Raw genomic sequence first — 13,803 nt, 5'->3', positions numbered from 1 at the left:
TGGGCTGGGACTCATACTTTTGGCTCCTCCCAGCTCCGCCTACTTGCCCTTTTTGCCTCATGTTTGGAGCTCGCTGGCTCTGCCTCCCTCGAAGGTTTCTCCGGGTCCTCCTTACTTATAGCTCAAAACGGCGCAGGTCACTGGACAATGTTCACAGTTCTATGGACTTTCTGCAATAGAGACTTAGAGTGCAAGACCGAGAAACTATGGCCAACAACAATCTGAACCGCCCGCTCAACACTAATGTGGCTGATTCTTCCAACTCCAGCTCAACACCTGGCACTGCTCCACCACCGTCTTCCAGCGACCCCCAAGTGCTCGGCCACCAGGCTCCCAGTTCCAGCGCCTCCAGCCTCACCGAGGACTGCTCGTCCAGTCTTGCGAGAGACCTGAACAGCTACAATAATGGTCAGTCCGGGGCAACTGGTGCGGTGTCCTGGGAAGCTCCCCGTGAACCCTCAGGGGCTAACGCAGTGTCGCAGATCCACCCGGGGAATGGCGAACATGGCCTGCAGCAGAAGCCTAAGCCACAGAAGGTGAGCGGCTCCAGCTCCCTGGCCACTTCTGAGCGCTATAAGACTGAGCTATGTCGGCCCTTTGAGGAAAGCGGCATTTGCAGGTACGGCAACAAGTGCCAGTTCGCGCATGGCTACCGCGAACTGCGTACCCTGTCAAGGCACCCCAAGTACAAGACGGAGCCTTGCCGCACCTTCCACAGCGTTGGCTTTTGCCCCTATGGCACTCGCTGCCACTTCATTCACAACCAGCCCAAGCAGCAACCTATGCTTTCCGAGAGCATTGAGGAGCCCAGCTCCTTCAATGGCTCCAATGTGCTGCATTTGGGCGTTAACGGGGAGCAGCAGTCCGGACTGCAGAGTGACAACCCTTCGGGCTTCCTGTCGGTCAACAGCCAAGCCCTCCAGGCACCTCTGCTGCTCAACCAGCAGGCGTTGAGCTCAGGCGGGGTCCGGATGATGTGCTGCAGAACATCATCCTCTACTACAGCCCAAGACGCTGACAAAGACCCCGACAAAGATGCTGACAAAGACCCGTACAACAACTCTGCCAACGATGCCCTCGCTTTCCCCCAGGAGCCAGGTGACTTCTCTCCTGTGGCATTCCAGAACCCTAACATTGCTACCACGACTCCCACTGTCTCCTACAACAACCAGCAGCAGATGGGCCTGGCAGCTTCCGCGCAGTTCCAGATGCCCCTTGCCAGGCCTCTGCCTTCAGCCACCATCTTTGGCCAGGCCGGTGTTGGTCCTGCCCTTACTCCTGGTGCTGCCATGGCTCCTGGAGCTGCCCTTGCTCCTGGGGCAGCCCTCACTCCTGCGGCGGCCCTTGCTCCTGGGGCGGCCATGGCTCTTGGAGCTGCCATGGCTACTGGGGCTGCCATGGCTACTGGAGCTGCCCTCACTCCTGGGGCAGCCATGGCTCTTGGAGCTGCCATGGCTGCTGGGGCGGCCCTTACTCCTGGAGCTGCCATGGCTCCTGGGGCTGCCATGGCTACTGGGGCTGCCCTTGCTCTTGGGGCTGCCATGGCTACTGGGACTAACCTCACTCCTGGGGCTGCCATGGCTCTTGGTGCTGCCATGGCTACTGGAGCTGCCCTCGCTCCTGGGGCAGCAGTGGCTCCTGGGGCGGCCCTTGCTCCTAGGGCTGCATTCGCTCCTGGGGTGGCGGCCCTCGCTCCTAGGGCTGCCCTTCCTCCTGGGGCTGCCCTCCCTCCTGGGGCGGCCCTCATTCCTAGGGCGGCTCTTGCTCCTGGGGCTGCCCTCACCCCTGGAGCGGCCCTCACTCCTGGGGCGACCCTTGCTCCTAGGGCGGCTCTCGCTCCTGGGGCTGCCCTTGCTCCCAGAATTACCATCACTTCCCGGGCTGCCATCACTCCGGGAGTTGCTATTGCTCCAGAAGTTGCCACAGCCTCTACCGGCATATTGGCTCCAGGTGCTGCAACTGCCACTGTGGGCAATGCATCCTCTACTACTATCTCTGCTGCCACTGCTGCAGAGGGTGCCGCACCACACTTCACCTTCCAACTGCCAGATGTCGAGTCGGAGTCTGAGTCTGAGTCGCTAGAGTTCGACGTGGTCACCAGCACCCTGGATTCCCTGTTGGTCAGTGATGATGACGATGAAGACGACTTTCTGAGGCGGTCCTCGAGCTCCAGCAGCCTCAATGACTCCGAATTCGACAACACCAACTCCAGCCGCCGTCTGCCCATCTTCAGCCGCTTCTCAGACTCTGAAAAATGAAGCAAAAAGATGCCAGTGGTAAGGAAGAGGTGGTGTTAGGGTGTTGGGGGGAAATCTCTTGCTGTTTCTCCCCTGTTGAAAGCACTGGGGGGTGGGAGTAGGGTGGGGTGGGGTGACAAAGCCATAGGACAATTTGAGGGTCTCTCTGAAAGCTTGGACTCAAAGGTTAGGGGGGACCCCATTCCCGTTTTGGTTTTCTTGTCTTGGTTATTGTTTTCATTGTTATTATGGAGTTTAATTCTTGTTGAAAGGAGAAGGCAAAGAACTTGTGTTAAGCAGTGTGTGGTTCTGAAGAAGATAAAAACAACAACAAAGAGCTGGGCGTGGTGGCGCACGCCTTTAATCCCAGCACTCGGGAGGCAGAGGCAGGCGGATTTCTGAGTTCGAGGCCAGCCTGGTCTACAGAGTGAGTTCCAGGACAGCCAAGGCTACACAGAGAAACCCTGTCTCGAAAAAAAAACCAAAAAAAAAAAAAAAAAAAAAAAAACCCCCCTTTTTTTGTAGAGAAAAAAAAAAAAAAAAGGCCTAGCAGCATATTTTTCCTTGATAACCTTAGTTCCATCTCTGATGTGGGAATTCTTACCTTGAATGGCTTAGAATTGTCTTAGACCACTGTCAGCCAAGCAAGCGCCCCCTCCCTTGCTATACTTTTAGAATTCAACATTTTGCCAAGAGTATGCCTTGATAAGAACCCTTGGCTCCTCCATAGTCTGTGGCTGTTTCTGTCTGTTTTTAAAAACAAAATTAGAAGTGACTTGGGGGTCAAGAGAAGCTTTCCTTCCAAAGTGTGATACTGGTTTCATCACCACTGCGGTGCCATAAGTCAATATAAAGAAAACCATTTATTTATGACCTTGTGAAGAATATATGCTGAAAGTTCTGTTTGTACTGTGACCATCTAGCTAATGAAAAAACAATAGATACATTCCTTTTTCTTTTCTTTCTTTCTTTCTTTTTTTTTTTTTTTTTGAAATCAAAACTTTTATTTTATGACTGAATGAAATTCTCACGATGAACTGGATGCTGCAACAGCTGCCCTCTTGGGTCTAGGTGTTGTTCCTTCATGGAATCCATGTCTGAATCTGCGATAGACAATCCTAACATGCCTCATCAGACCAGTCCCGGTAGTGTTTCATCCTTAGCCTTGCCACTCCACTTATACTTTCTCTTGTGTTTGACAGGTTAGCCACGTTTGCCACAGGTCAACTTCTGAAGGTAGTAGGCCTTGGAGCCACAGCGGCGGCACAGCATGTACACCTTATTGTGACGCTTTCCAAAGGATGAAGTTCCTTTCATCATCTTGCTTCTACCAGCGAGGCCAAAGAGCTAGATACATTCCTATATTATGCTTGCTATCATTAATGGATGGGATATAAAGATGTTCTTTCCATGGTTCTATACATTTATGTGCATATATAACTTTGAATAAAATGTAGTCTATCAAATGTCTTCTTTCGCAATTTCATATTCCCCTCCACCTCCCCCTTATCCTCTGTGCAATGGCTTTGGTTATTCTCCCCCCAACCCTCCCTTATCTTCCTCCCAATATTGTCAGTACTGTAAGGCAGGGTGGCCCCATTGTAGTTGATATAGGACATAGCCAGACGCCAAATTCCTCCTGTACAAGTACCCCTACACACAGGTCCCTTTCCCATGTTCAGGTGTTTTTGTTTTGTTTTGTGATACAGAGAGCCTAACCAGGCCTATCTCTGTGGATACATGTCTGATGATATTGACTCCCCCTCCCTTCGACTCCTTCACTAGCTAATAATATAGCTCAAAGGTGTAGGATTCCTCCCACAAACCACCTCCACCCATTAAAATTTCAAAATAACACTATTTTTTAAGAAAAGTATTTATTTGTCATGTGAGAATGTGTGGAGGCCAGAAGGCCACAAACACTACTTGTGGGAATGTTATTTCTTTCCACCTCTTGGATCTTGGGGATTGAACTTTGGTCATCAGCCTTGCCAGCAGGTACCTTTACTCAGTGTTAAATGAAGACAGTAACTATTCTGCTCCATAAGATTCCTGTGACTACGGTTTTAGGTCTGGGTGACTTGCTCAAATAGAAATGCAAAAGTTTATGGGCTAAAGAGATGGCTCCTCGGTTAAGAACACTGGTTGCAGCCGGGCAGTGGTAGTGCATGCCTTTAATCCCAGCACTTGGGAGGCAGAGGCAGGTGGATTTCTGAGTTCGAGGCTAGCCTGGTCTAGAGTGAGTTCCAGGACAGCCAGGGCTACACAGAGAAACCCTGTCTCAAAAAACTAATAATTAATTAATTAATTAAATGTCGGGCAGTGGTGGTGCACACCTTTATTCCCAGCACTTGGGAGGCAGAGGCAGGTGGATTTCTGAGTTCGAGGCCAGCCTGGTCTACAGAGTGAGTTCCAGGACAGCCAGGGATACACAGAGAAACCCTGTCTCGAAAAACAAAACAAAACAACAATAACAAAAACCCCCACACTGGTTGCTTTTCCCCAGCACCCTAATTAGAATCTCCACACTCACACAGTGGCTTCCACAGGTCTGTAACTATAGCTCTAGAAGATCAGATGCCCTCTTCTGCCCTCCACTAGCATCAAGCACATGGGTTGTATAGATAAACACACAGACAAAACAACCATACATACAAAATACTTTTTTAGTGCTAATGTTATGTTCAATGCTGGCACCATCATCATCAATATTATTTTGGTGGGAGGGTACAGGGTCTCCCTGTGTAACCTTGACTGATTTGGAACTCACTATTTAAATTATGCTGTCCTTAAACTACTAAAGATCCACCTACCCCTTTGGTTGTTTTCTCATTTGGGGGGGGGGGTGTTAATGCAGAGGGCTCAGGATGATCTTGGCACCACAGGCACTGACACTGTTAGGTCATACTAATGAATTATGAAGACTCTTTTTGTTGACCCATAGAATCCAATGTCCTGTTTCTCATCCTTGGCCCATATTATTCACTGTGTGCTTATTATTCAAGCCACTACATTCTACTCCTTGGCCCACATAAGCTGGTAGCTACATGATAATGCAAAGTATATTTAGTCTAAGTTCAAAAATTCACACAGTTTATTATCATCCCAATACTATTTAAAAGTTCAAAGTCTCTCTGTTGGTGTTCTTTTTTAATTTTAGTTTTATTTTTTACTTATTTCATTTACATCTTACTCACTGACCCTCTCCCAGACACCTCCCACAGCCCTTCCCCTCCACCTCCCCTTATCCTCTGAGCAGGTGGGGGCCCCCTGGGTATCCCCTTACCCAGATACTTAAAGTCTCTGCAAGATTAGGTACTTCTTCCACTGAGACCAGACGAGGCAGTCCAGTTAGAAGAATATATTCCCACAGACATTTGAATGTTTTAAAAACCATCACAGAGTTAATCAGATGTATCAAATTTATAAATGGGGAATCAAAGTAATGAACTGATAAATCAGCCTTGGATCTTTTATATTAGTTTCTAAAATATTTTATATTTATATCTTTTATATTTGGTCTGAAATATTTGTTTCTAATTGATATTAAAATTTCCTTAAATTATAACTATTTTTGAATATTTGATGTGATCTACTATGACAAAATAAGAATAAGTAGTGATAAAACAAAAAAATTATAATAAAAGAGAACATTTTGTCACCTCAAAAAAAGTTCAAAGTCTCTTCTGAGACTTGTGTCAATGTCTTAATTGTAAGTCCCTATAAAAGATACAACAGCACAGGATACACATTACAATTCCAAAAAGGAGGAAAGGGAGCCTAGTGAGGACATACTGGACCAAAGCAAAGCAGCTGGGAAAACTCCCAACTCTGCATCTCCATGTCTGTTGCCAAAGTACTCTTCCGTTCTCCAACTCCCTTCAGCTTTGTTGACTGCAGCACACTTTTTTCTCTTGAGCTGTTTCTACATCCTGTTAGCATCTCTCCTCAGCAGCTATCCCACAGCTCTGGCATCTCCAATATCTTGGGATCTCCAAGGCAATCCAGGCTTCAGCTTCACAGCTTTATGCAAAGGCCTCTCTGGCCCTCCATTCAGGTACATCCCTGACACATGCCTGACTTCAGTGGCTTTCCTTAGCCCAGGAAGGGACAGTTCATTACTCCTTTCTTCTATCCTTGATTTTAAAGCCAGAAGTATAAGTGGTGAAGTTCTGCTGCTTCCTGGGGATGGAACTTGGCATTCTTGTTCAATTACATTTGCATCAACTTTCTGTTGTTGATGGTTTCCTTCACTGTTTAAGCTTTTCTTTAATTACTTTTTGCAAGGTGAAAGCTTAGCTGGATAACATCTTGCCCTGAAGTCATCACTCCCTTTATTCCATTTAGCATCAGGCTCTTCTTCAAACTTATTTCCCCAAGACCTGAACTTTCTGCCTTCTATATTAAATTTCCTGGTTCTCCTTTTCTCCTCAAACTGTACGTTTTGTCTTTGTCCTTGCCCAGATTGCTCCTTTTCATTATAGATCTATGTAAAAGTGACCACTAATAATCATGTGACATAGTCAATACTAAGATTTTCGTTGCCATTAATCTAAAACTCTTGAATTTAGCCTAAGGCAGATTTTTTAGGACCCAGTCAGAAAGTGGCCACATTCTTTGCAAAAAATATCACAAGAATGGTCTCTAGGCCACTTACTAATATTCTTCTGCTCTGAAACTTCTTGAGCTTGGCCCATGTAGTTCAAATCACTCTCAGTACTGTCTTCCATGTTCCTACTAGGATAGTCCATTAAGCTCAGTTTAAAGTTTCCAACTACTTTTCTAGTCAAAAGTTCCAAAATCTTCCGTATTACTCCAACAAACTGCATAGTCAGGCCTATCACAGCAATACTCTGCTCCCTGGTACAAATTTCTGTCTTAGTCACTGTTGTGTTGCTGTGAAGAGACACCATGACCAAGGCAACTCTTATAAAAGAAAGCATTCACTTGGAGATGGCTTACAGTTTTAGAGGCTTAGTTCATTATCATCATTGCAGGAAACATGATGCAGACAGGTAGACCAGGCAGACATGGTGCTGGAGAAGTAGCTGAGAGCTCTATATTGTGATTCACAAACAGCTGTGAGAGAGCTGAATCTGGCATGGGCTTCTGAAACCCCTAAGCCCATCCCAATGACACACTTCCTCCACCAAGCCTATACCCACTCCAACAAAGCCACACCTCCTAATTCTTTTAATCCTTTCAAATAGTGCCATTCCACAAAGACTGAGTTCAATAAGGAGCCTATAAGGGCCATTCTTACTCAAACCAACACAGCTCCTAGAAATGCTTCCAAATGGCAAGTGGTGGCCAATAGGCGATCTAAGCATGCTTCGAGACCCTAGGAATATAGTGATGGGAAGGAAAAAAAAAAAAAGAATTTGTTGGCCATATATGGAGAACTAACATTTGGGAGTGAGGAATGAAGTATTCTCATATATCCATAAACGTTTCTCAAGTGTAACTTCCTGGGCAGCAGAAGTAGCACTACCCAAAACAGCTTAGAAAACAATTTTGAGATTTGACAGAAAATGAAAAGTACTTGGTTTCCTGGCCCAGCCTAGTGCCGTCCTTTTGTCTCTGTAGTGTTGCATTCAGCCAAATAATTTAATTATATTATCTTGAAATTTTCCTTGCTTACTTCTGTGTTTGTGCACGTGTGTAGATATGTCATGGCCTCATTGTGAAAGCCAGAGGACAGCTTGTCGGAGTCAGTTCTTCTCTTCCACTATGTATGTCCTGTGGCACAAATGCAGATGATCATGCATGTGGGGCAGCACTTTTACCAGTTGAGCCATTTCAGCAGACCTTGTTTTTCTCTTTAATGCAAGAATCAAAGATAATTTGAGAGCTAGAACAACCTTAATAATGAGACAGGAGCCAGGGACTCTGGGCCAGAAACCAGAGATTCTGTAGTCTGCCACAGATAGCATGAACTCCAGAGATCAGGGCATAGCTGCTGCTCATGCCCTACTATGCTAAAACTGCCACAACTATTTCTACAGAAACCTGCAAGATCCCTACGAGTGTGACTTCACACCTTTTACCAGGAAGATCAGAGACTACAGTAGCTTCTCACCCCCAAGCCACTGCAAATTCACTAGGGACTGGTTGCTGGCTGGATCTATATGCTGCAGGTAGCACGTCATTCCCCTGGGTCCCCCTGGGTCTCAGCAACAAATTGTCTATAAAAGCTGCAGAGATATTCATGTCATTCTTCTCCATGATGGCACTCTTCTGCTGCCCAATATTTGCCAGTCACTAAGATGGAGTTGGGTATAGAAGTCCCTAAGGAGATGGGGCTCTGCTTGTGATGGCTAACATTCTTGTACTAGTCTCATTCACATTCTTTTGTTCAACTGTTGGCTCAAGTGTCTGTTCAAGGGCCTTAGCCTTGAGCTCCACAAGAAGTAGAATGTAAGAGATGGTCAGTGGTGGCATCTGGTAACATGAGGAGAAAAGATGTTTTGAGACATATACTAACTAGGCTCTCTACCTGTACCACCTGCCCTGCTTGGCCCAAGAACATACCATATGACTCAGTTTCTTCTTTCTGTCCTTGCAATCCAGGGATGCTTATAATGCATACTCAGCTGGCCAAATGACCATCACAGAAACTCTATTCATGTTCATCTCTTTTCTACTGGGTTAGAGAAGGAAACAAAGGAGGTATACTAATGGAGTGTCTCTTTTACCAGGACTTTACAACATTGTCCCACACACAAACAAAATTCCTATCCCCACTTGAAGCATGGCAATTTTGGCTATTCAAGCTAGATAGACTGTTTTAGGAATTTCTGTCTCAGCCTCCTGAGTCCTGAGAGATGAGACCATCAAGCCCACATGACTTTTACATGGGGACTAAGGGATCAGAACTCCAGCCTTTACACTTAACTCATCAATCACTGTGTTATCTTCCCAGCCCCTGATTCAAGGTGTTAGAAGATGAAACAAGTAACAATTTTCAACTGTTTTAAAACGCATATGGTAGTACCCCAAAATGAAACAGTTTGATAATTCATTCCACCTTTGGTTATAGAGATAAATACGCCTTATTTTTTTTCATTAAAGTAATGTTATGATTTCCCAAGAACATTCTGAGGCATAACTCTAGGCACATTTAATTAAGGACTCTGAAGATGGAAACCAACAATGCAATTACAAGTTCTCTTGGTGGTTTTGCTGACTGCTAATATTAAGAAAAACATTGATACAAATAACAGAAAAATACCAGGTGGTGAAGCTTTTGGATTCTGGTGGGTTAGAAAGAGAGACCTGGGCACTTCAGAGTTGACCCTGTGCCACATCTCTCCATACCCAAATTCCTCCCAGAGAGAACTGGTCTTCCAGGAGTGCTGACACACAGGCTTGCAGGAGGGACAAGCCACAGTCAGAGACTGTAAGACCAGCTGACACCAGAGATAACCAGATGCTCTCCCAAGGGCGAGAACATTAGCAACAGAAACCAAGGCTACTTGGCATCATCAGAACCCAGTGCTCCCACCACAGCAAGCCCTAGATACCCCAACATACCAGAAAAGCAAGATTCTGAATTAAAATCATATTTCATTATGATGATAGAGAACTTTAAGAAGGATATAAGTAACTCCCTTAAAGAAATACTAGAGAACACAGATAAATAGGTAGAAGTCCTTAAAGAGGAAACACAAAAATCCCTTGAAGAATTACAGGAAATTACAACGAAACAGGTGAAGGAATGGGGGGAAAAAATCCAAAAGCCAAAGATGGAACTAGAAAAATAAAGAAATCACAAAGGGAGACAAGCTTGGAGATAGAAAACCTAAGAAAGAGATCAGGAGTCATAGATGCAAGCATCACCAACAGAATACAAGAGATAGGAGAATCTCAGATGCAAAAGATACCATAGACAACATTGACAGAACAGTCAATGAAAATGCAAAATGCAAAAATCCCCTAACCAAAACATCCAGGAAATCCAGGACACAATGAGAAGACAAAACCTAAGGATAATAGGTATAGAAGAGACAGAAGAATCCCAAGTCAAAGGGCCAGCAAATATCTTCAACAAAATTATATTAAAAAAAAACTTCCCTAACCTAAAAAAAGAGATGCCCATGAACAAGAAACCTACAGAACTCCAAATAGACCGGACCCAAAAGAAATTTGTCCCGACATATAATAATCAAAACACCAAATTCACTAAACACAGAAAGAATATTAAAAGCAGTAAGGGAAAAAGGTCAAGTAACATATAAGGGCAGATCTATCAGAATTACTCCAGAATTATCACCAGAGACTATGAAAGCCAGAAGATACAGGACAGATGTCATACAGACACTAAGAGAACACAAATGCCAGCCTAGGCTACTATACTCAGCAAAACTCTCAATTACCATATATGGAGAAACAAAGATATTCCATGACAAAACCAAATTTACACACTATCTTTCTACAAATCTAGCCCTTCAAAGAATAATAGATGGAAAACTCCAACACAATGAGGGAAACTACACCCTAGAAAAAGCAAGGAAGAGAGACCCTGACAGTGAAGTACAAAGAGGAAAGAACGAATTAATCAGGACACAAAGTACATACTATGTTAGTGGAAGACATATATGCATGGGCAAAAAATAGAACAATATGCTAAGAATTCCTTCAAGTATGGAGTACCATGGAAGCTACATAAGGTGAACAAGAATGAAGGGATCTTCTAGACATTACAAGTTCTTACAAGATGTGGAGAAGTCAGACAGTTAGTTTCCATAGAACACAGCTGTAAGGAAGTTGGGCCTATTCTGATGGCAATGGTGAACACAGACTAGACAACAAATAGATATGCATTTATTATATTTGTCAAATTAAATAGTAATGTTAGCTATCTTCCTGGTGAAGTTTTTGGTCCTCTGGTTTTCATTGACATCTAGGATTTTCTACTTGTTTCCTTTATCTCTATACAGGGAAGAATGACCTCTTTTTCACTGAACAAGCTAGATACGGAGATGTTTCATGGCCTATGCATTTACCTCTTTCTGACCCATTCTTTCTCAGCTACTCAACTCAACTCTCTTGTTCCCACACTTTATTCACATATTTGCTAAAAATGCCACCTTGTTGGTAAGGCCATCTTCTAAAGGCCTTTATGATTTATCTATCCAAAACTTTGGCAGCTGTGCCAAGCTTTGTAAACAACCTGGTTGGTAAGCAAAGTTTATAAAAAAGGGTACCTGCTGGTTCACACCTCATCTTCATTCCTTTAAGTGCAGTTATATGTTTTTTTTTTACATGCTTTCTAAATCTTCAAGGCATGCAAAGTTGAACATCATATCAGCAATGTAATGAGACCTTTTCACAGAGGGTGGATGGGATAACAGAGCCAGTGCCAGGGTCAACATCCCATAACAAACAGTGGGATTTGTGAAGATCACATAAGAGCAATATTCAGAATGGCATTCAAAGTGAAGGGGAATTGGTTTGGAGAATTAGCTGGTAATGGAATACCAAAAAAAAAAAAAAAAAAAACCCAAAAACAAAAAACAAACAAAAACAAAAAATGATAGTAATTTCCCATAATTTTTCATCAGATATTTTGTCAAAAGTGTGATATTGAGTGTAGCAGTATGGTTAGGCCAAAGTACTTTATTTAACTCTATATGACTGCTTTTACAATTCTCATTCTCAAGGTGATGGTGTGTGTCCCACTTGTAGGACATTCTCTTGCAGGAGAGAAATGTGCAGAGTATACACTTGGGATGACTGCCTCCTCCTAAACCAAACCTAGTCCTTTCCACATGAACTATTCTACTTTATATTCAACTTCTGCCCATGTCACAGTGTTTTGGGGGTTACCACAGATTAATAGCCACTTAGTTCCAGTATTCACAAAAAAACTAAGTTTTTTTTTTTCTTTTCACATTAGCAAAGTATCAAACAATTGGCAATTCATTGGGCATCTGGTTGCTACATATGGCTTCTCTCAGTTTTGGGTCAGTTTGGCCACAATATTAAGGATGTTTCCCATCCAATGAAATTCCTCTAGTCTTTAGTATAGGCCTACATTGAGAACCATATGTCTACCACTTTTGTATATTTCTTCTATCCCTTTGATGGGCTGTCATTAGGTGCCTCAGAACCTTCCAAACACTCACAAACACATTTGGTTTTTCATTAGTTTTCTCCTAGGAACATAAATCTTGACATATTTTCTTTTCTGTAACCTGTATAGTAGGTCCCATCTTCTACTTTTCTTTTTTGTTTAGCCCCTTCTGTATGCTTCAGCATGTTATAAATCCAATTCAAAAAATATTTTTTTTTTTTGGTTTTTTGAGACAGGGTTTCTCTGTGTAGCCCTGGCTGTCCTGGNACTCACTTTGTAGACCAGGCTGGCCTCGAACTCAGAAATCCGCCTGCCTCTGCCTCCCGAGTGCTGGGATTAAAGGCGTGCGCCACCACGCCCGGCTCAATTCAAAAAATCTATGTCATTCAGATCTACAATATCCTCTCATACATCTAAAGACTATGCTTAATCATCAATATTACACCCCCATCTTAGTTATAGTGTTGTGATAAAACACCATGACCAAAAGTAACTTGAGGATAAAAGGGTTTATTTTGCTTACACATCCATATCATAGCTCACACAGAGCAGGAACCTGGAAGAAGGTGCTGATTCAAAGGCCATGGAAGGGTACTGCTTACTGGCTTACTCCCCTTGGTTTCCTCAGTCTGTTTTTGTTTCTATTCTTTGCATATACTCTAAGAGAGAGAGAGAGAGAGAGAGAGAGAGAGAGAATGCCTCCCAGAGATATCAACCGAACATGGCATGAAAAATTACAATAAGACTGGGTACAAGTCTTCATGTCATCAGCCTACTTTCTTACAGAAGCCAACCACTAAGCCATGGATGGTATCACCCACAATGGGCTAGACCCTTTGCCATCAATCACTAAGTAAGAAAACTGCCTAGGCTTGCCTATGGCCTTCAGGCTTGCCTATGGCCCGATTTTATGGAGTCATATTCACAATTGAGGTTCCTTCTTCTCAGATGACTTTAGCTTGTGTCAAGTTGATATAAAACTGTCCAGCACATCCCCTCTGCCTAAGGTTCAGGGATGATCATGGAAGAGATGGCAAAAGGATTACAGGGTCAAAGGTCAGGGAGGAGTAAGGCAAAATACTGTCTTCTGGACATGTCAGAACAATTGAGGTTACAAATTCAAAAAAGATGTGCTTTCCTCTACAGAACTCATACAAAATCAAGATGTGCTTTCCTCTACAGAACTCATACAAAATCAAGCCAGTCAACATTCCATTATGAATTGCAAAGTGGCTCATGAACTCCTCCTCTTAGCTAAGGAGCTATTGAATATTGATACCTACTAGAAGAGGGAGAAATAGATTTCATTAAGAATACAGTCATGCTCCAGTGGATTTCCCTACACCCATGAATATACGGGTAGCATAAAATAGACTGATTTTCACACTAGAAGGATTACTGGATTACAGAAGAAGGAGGAGGAGGAAGAAGAAGAAGAAGAAGAAGAAGAAGAAGAAGAAGAAGAAGAAGAAGGAGGAGGAGGAGGAGGAG

At 43.7% G+C, this 13,803-nt stretch overlaps 1 protein-coding gene and 1 pseudogene across 1 annotated transcript; one reads left to right on the top strand and one right to left on the bottom strand.

The window, feature by feature from the left end:
* The first annotated feature begins 206 nt into the window (after nucleotides 1-206).
* On the top strand, nucleotides 207-2,258 carry LOC110287330 (mRNA decay activator protein ZFP36L3). The gene has a single exon (XM_021153982.1). It carries the CDS (start codon nucleotides 207-209, stop codon nucleotides 2,256-2,258), a length of 2,052 nt encoding a protein of 683 aa, XP_021009641.1.
* A 1,006-nt stretch (nucleotides 2,259-3,264) lies between these two features.
* On the bottom strand, nucleotides 3,265-3,557 carry LOC110287331 (annotated as a pseudogene).
* Nucleotides 3,558-13,803: the final 10,246 nt, after the last annotated feature.

This window comes from Mus caroli, chromosome X (genome assembly GCF_900094665.2).
Source record: "Mus caroli chromosome X, CAROLI_EIJ_v1.1, whole genome shotgun sequence".
Lineage (NCBI taxonomy): Eukaryota > Metazoa > Chordata > Mammalia > Rodentia > Muridae > Mus > Mus caroli.
This window is presented reverse-complemented; position numbering and strand designations above follow the sequence as displayed.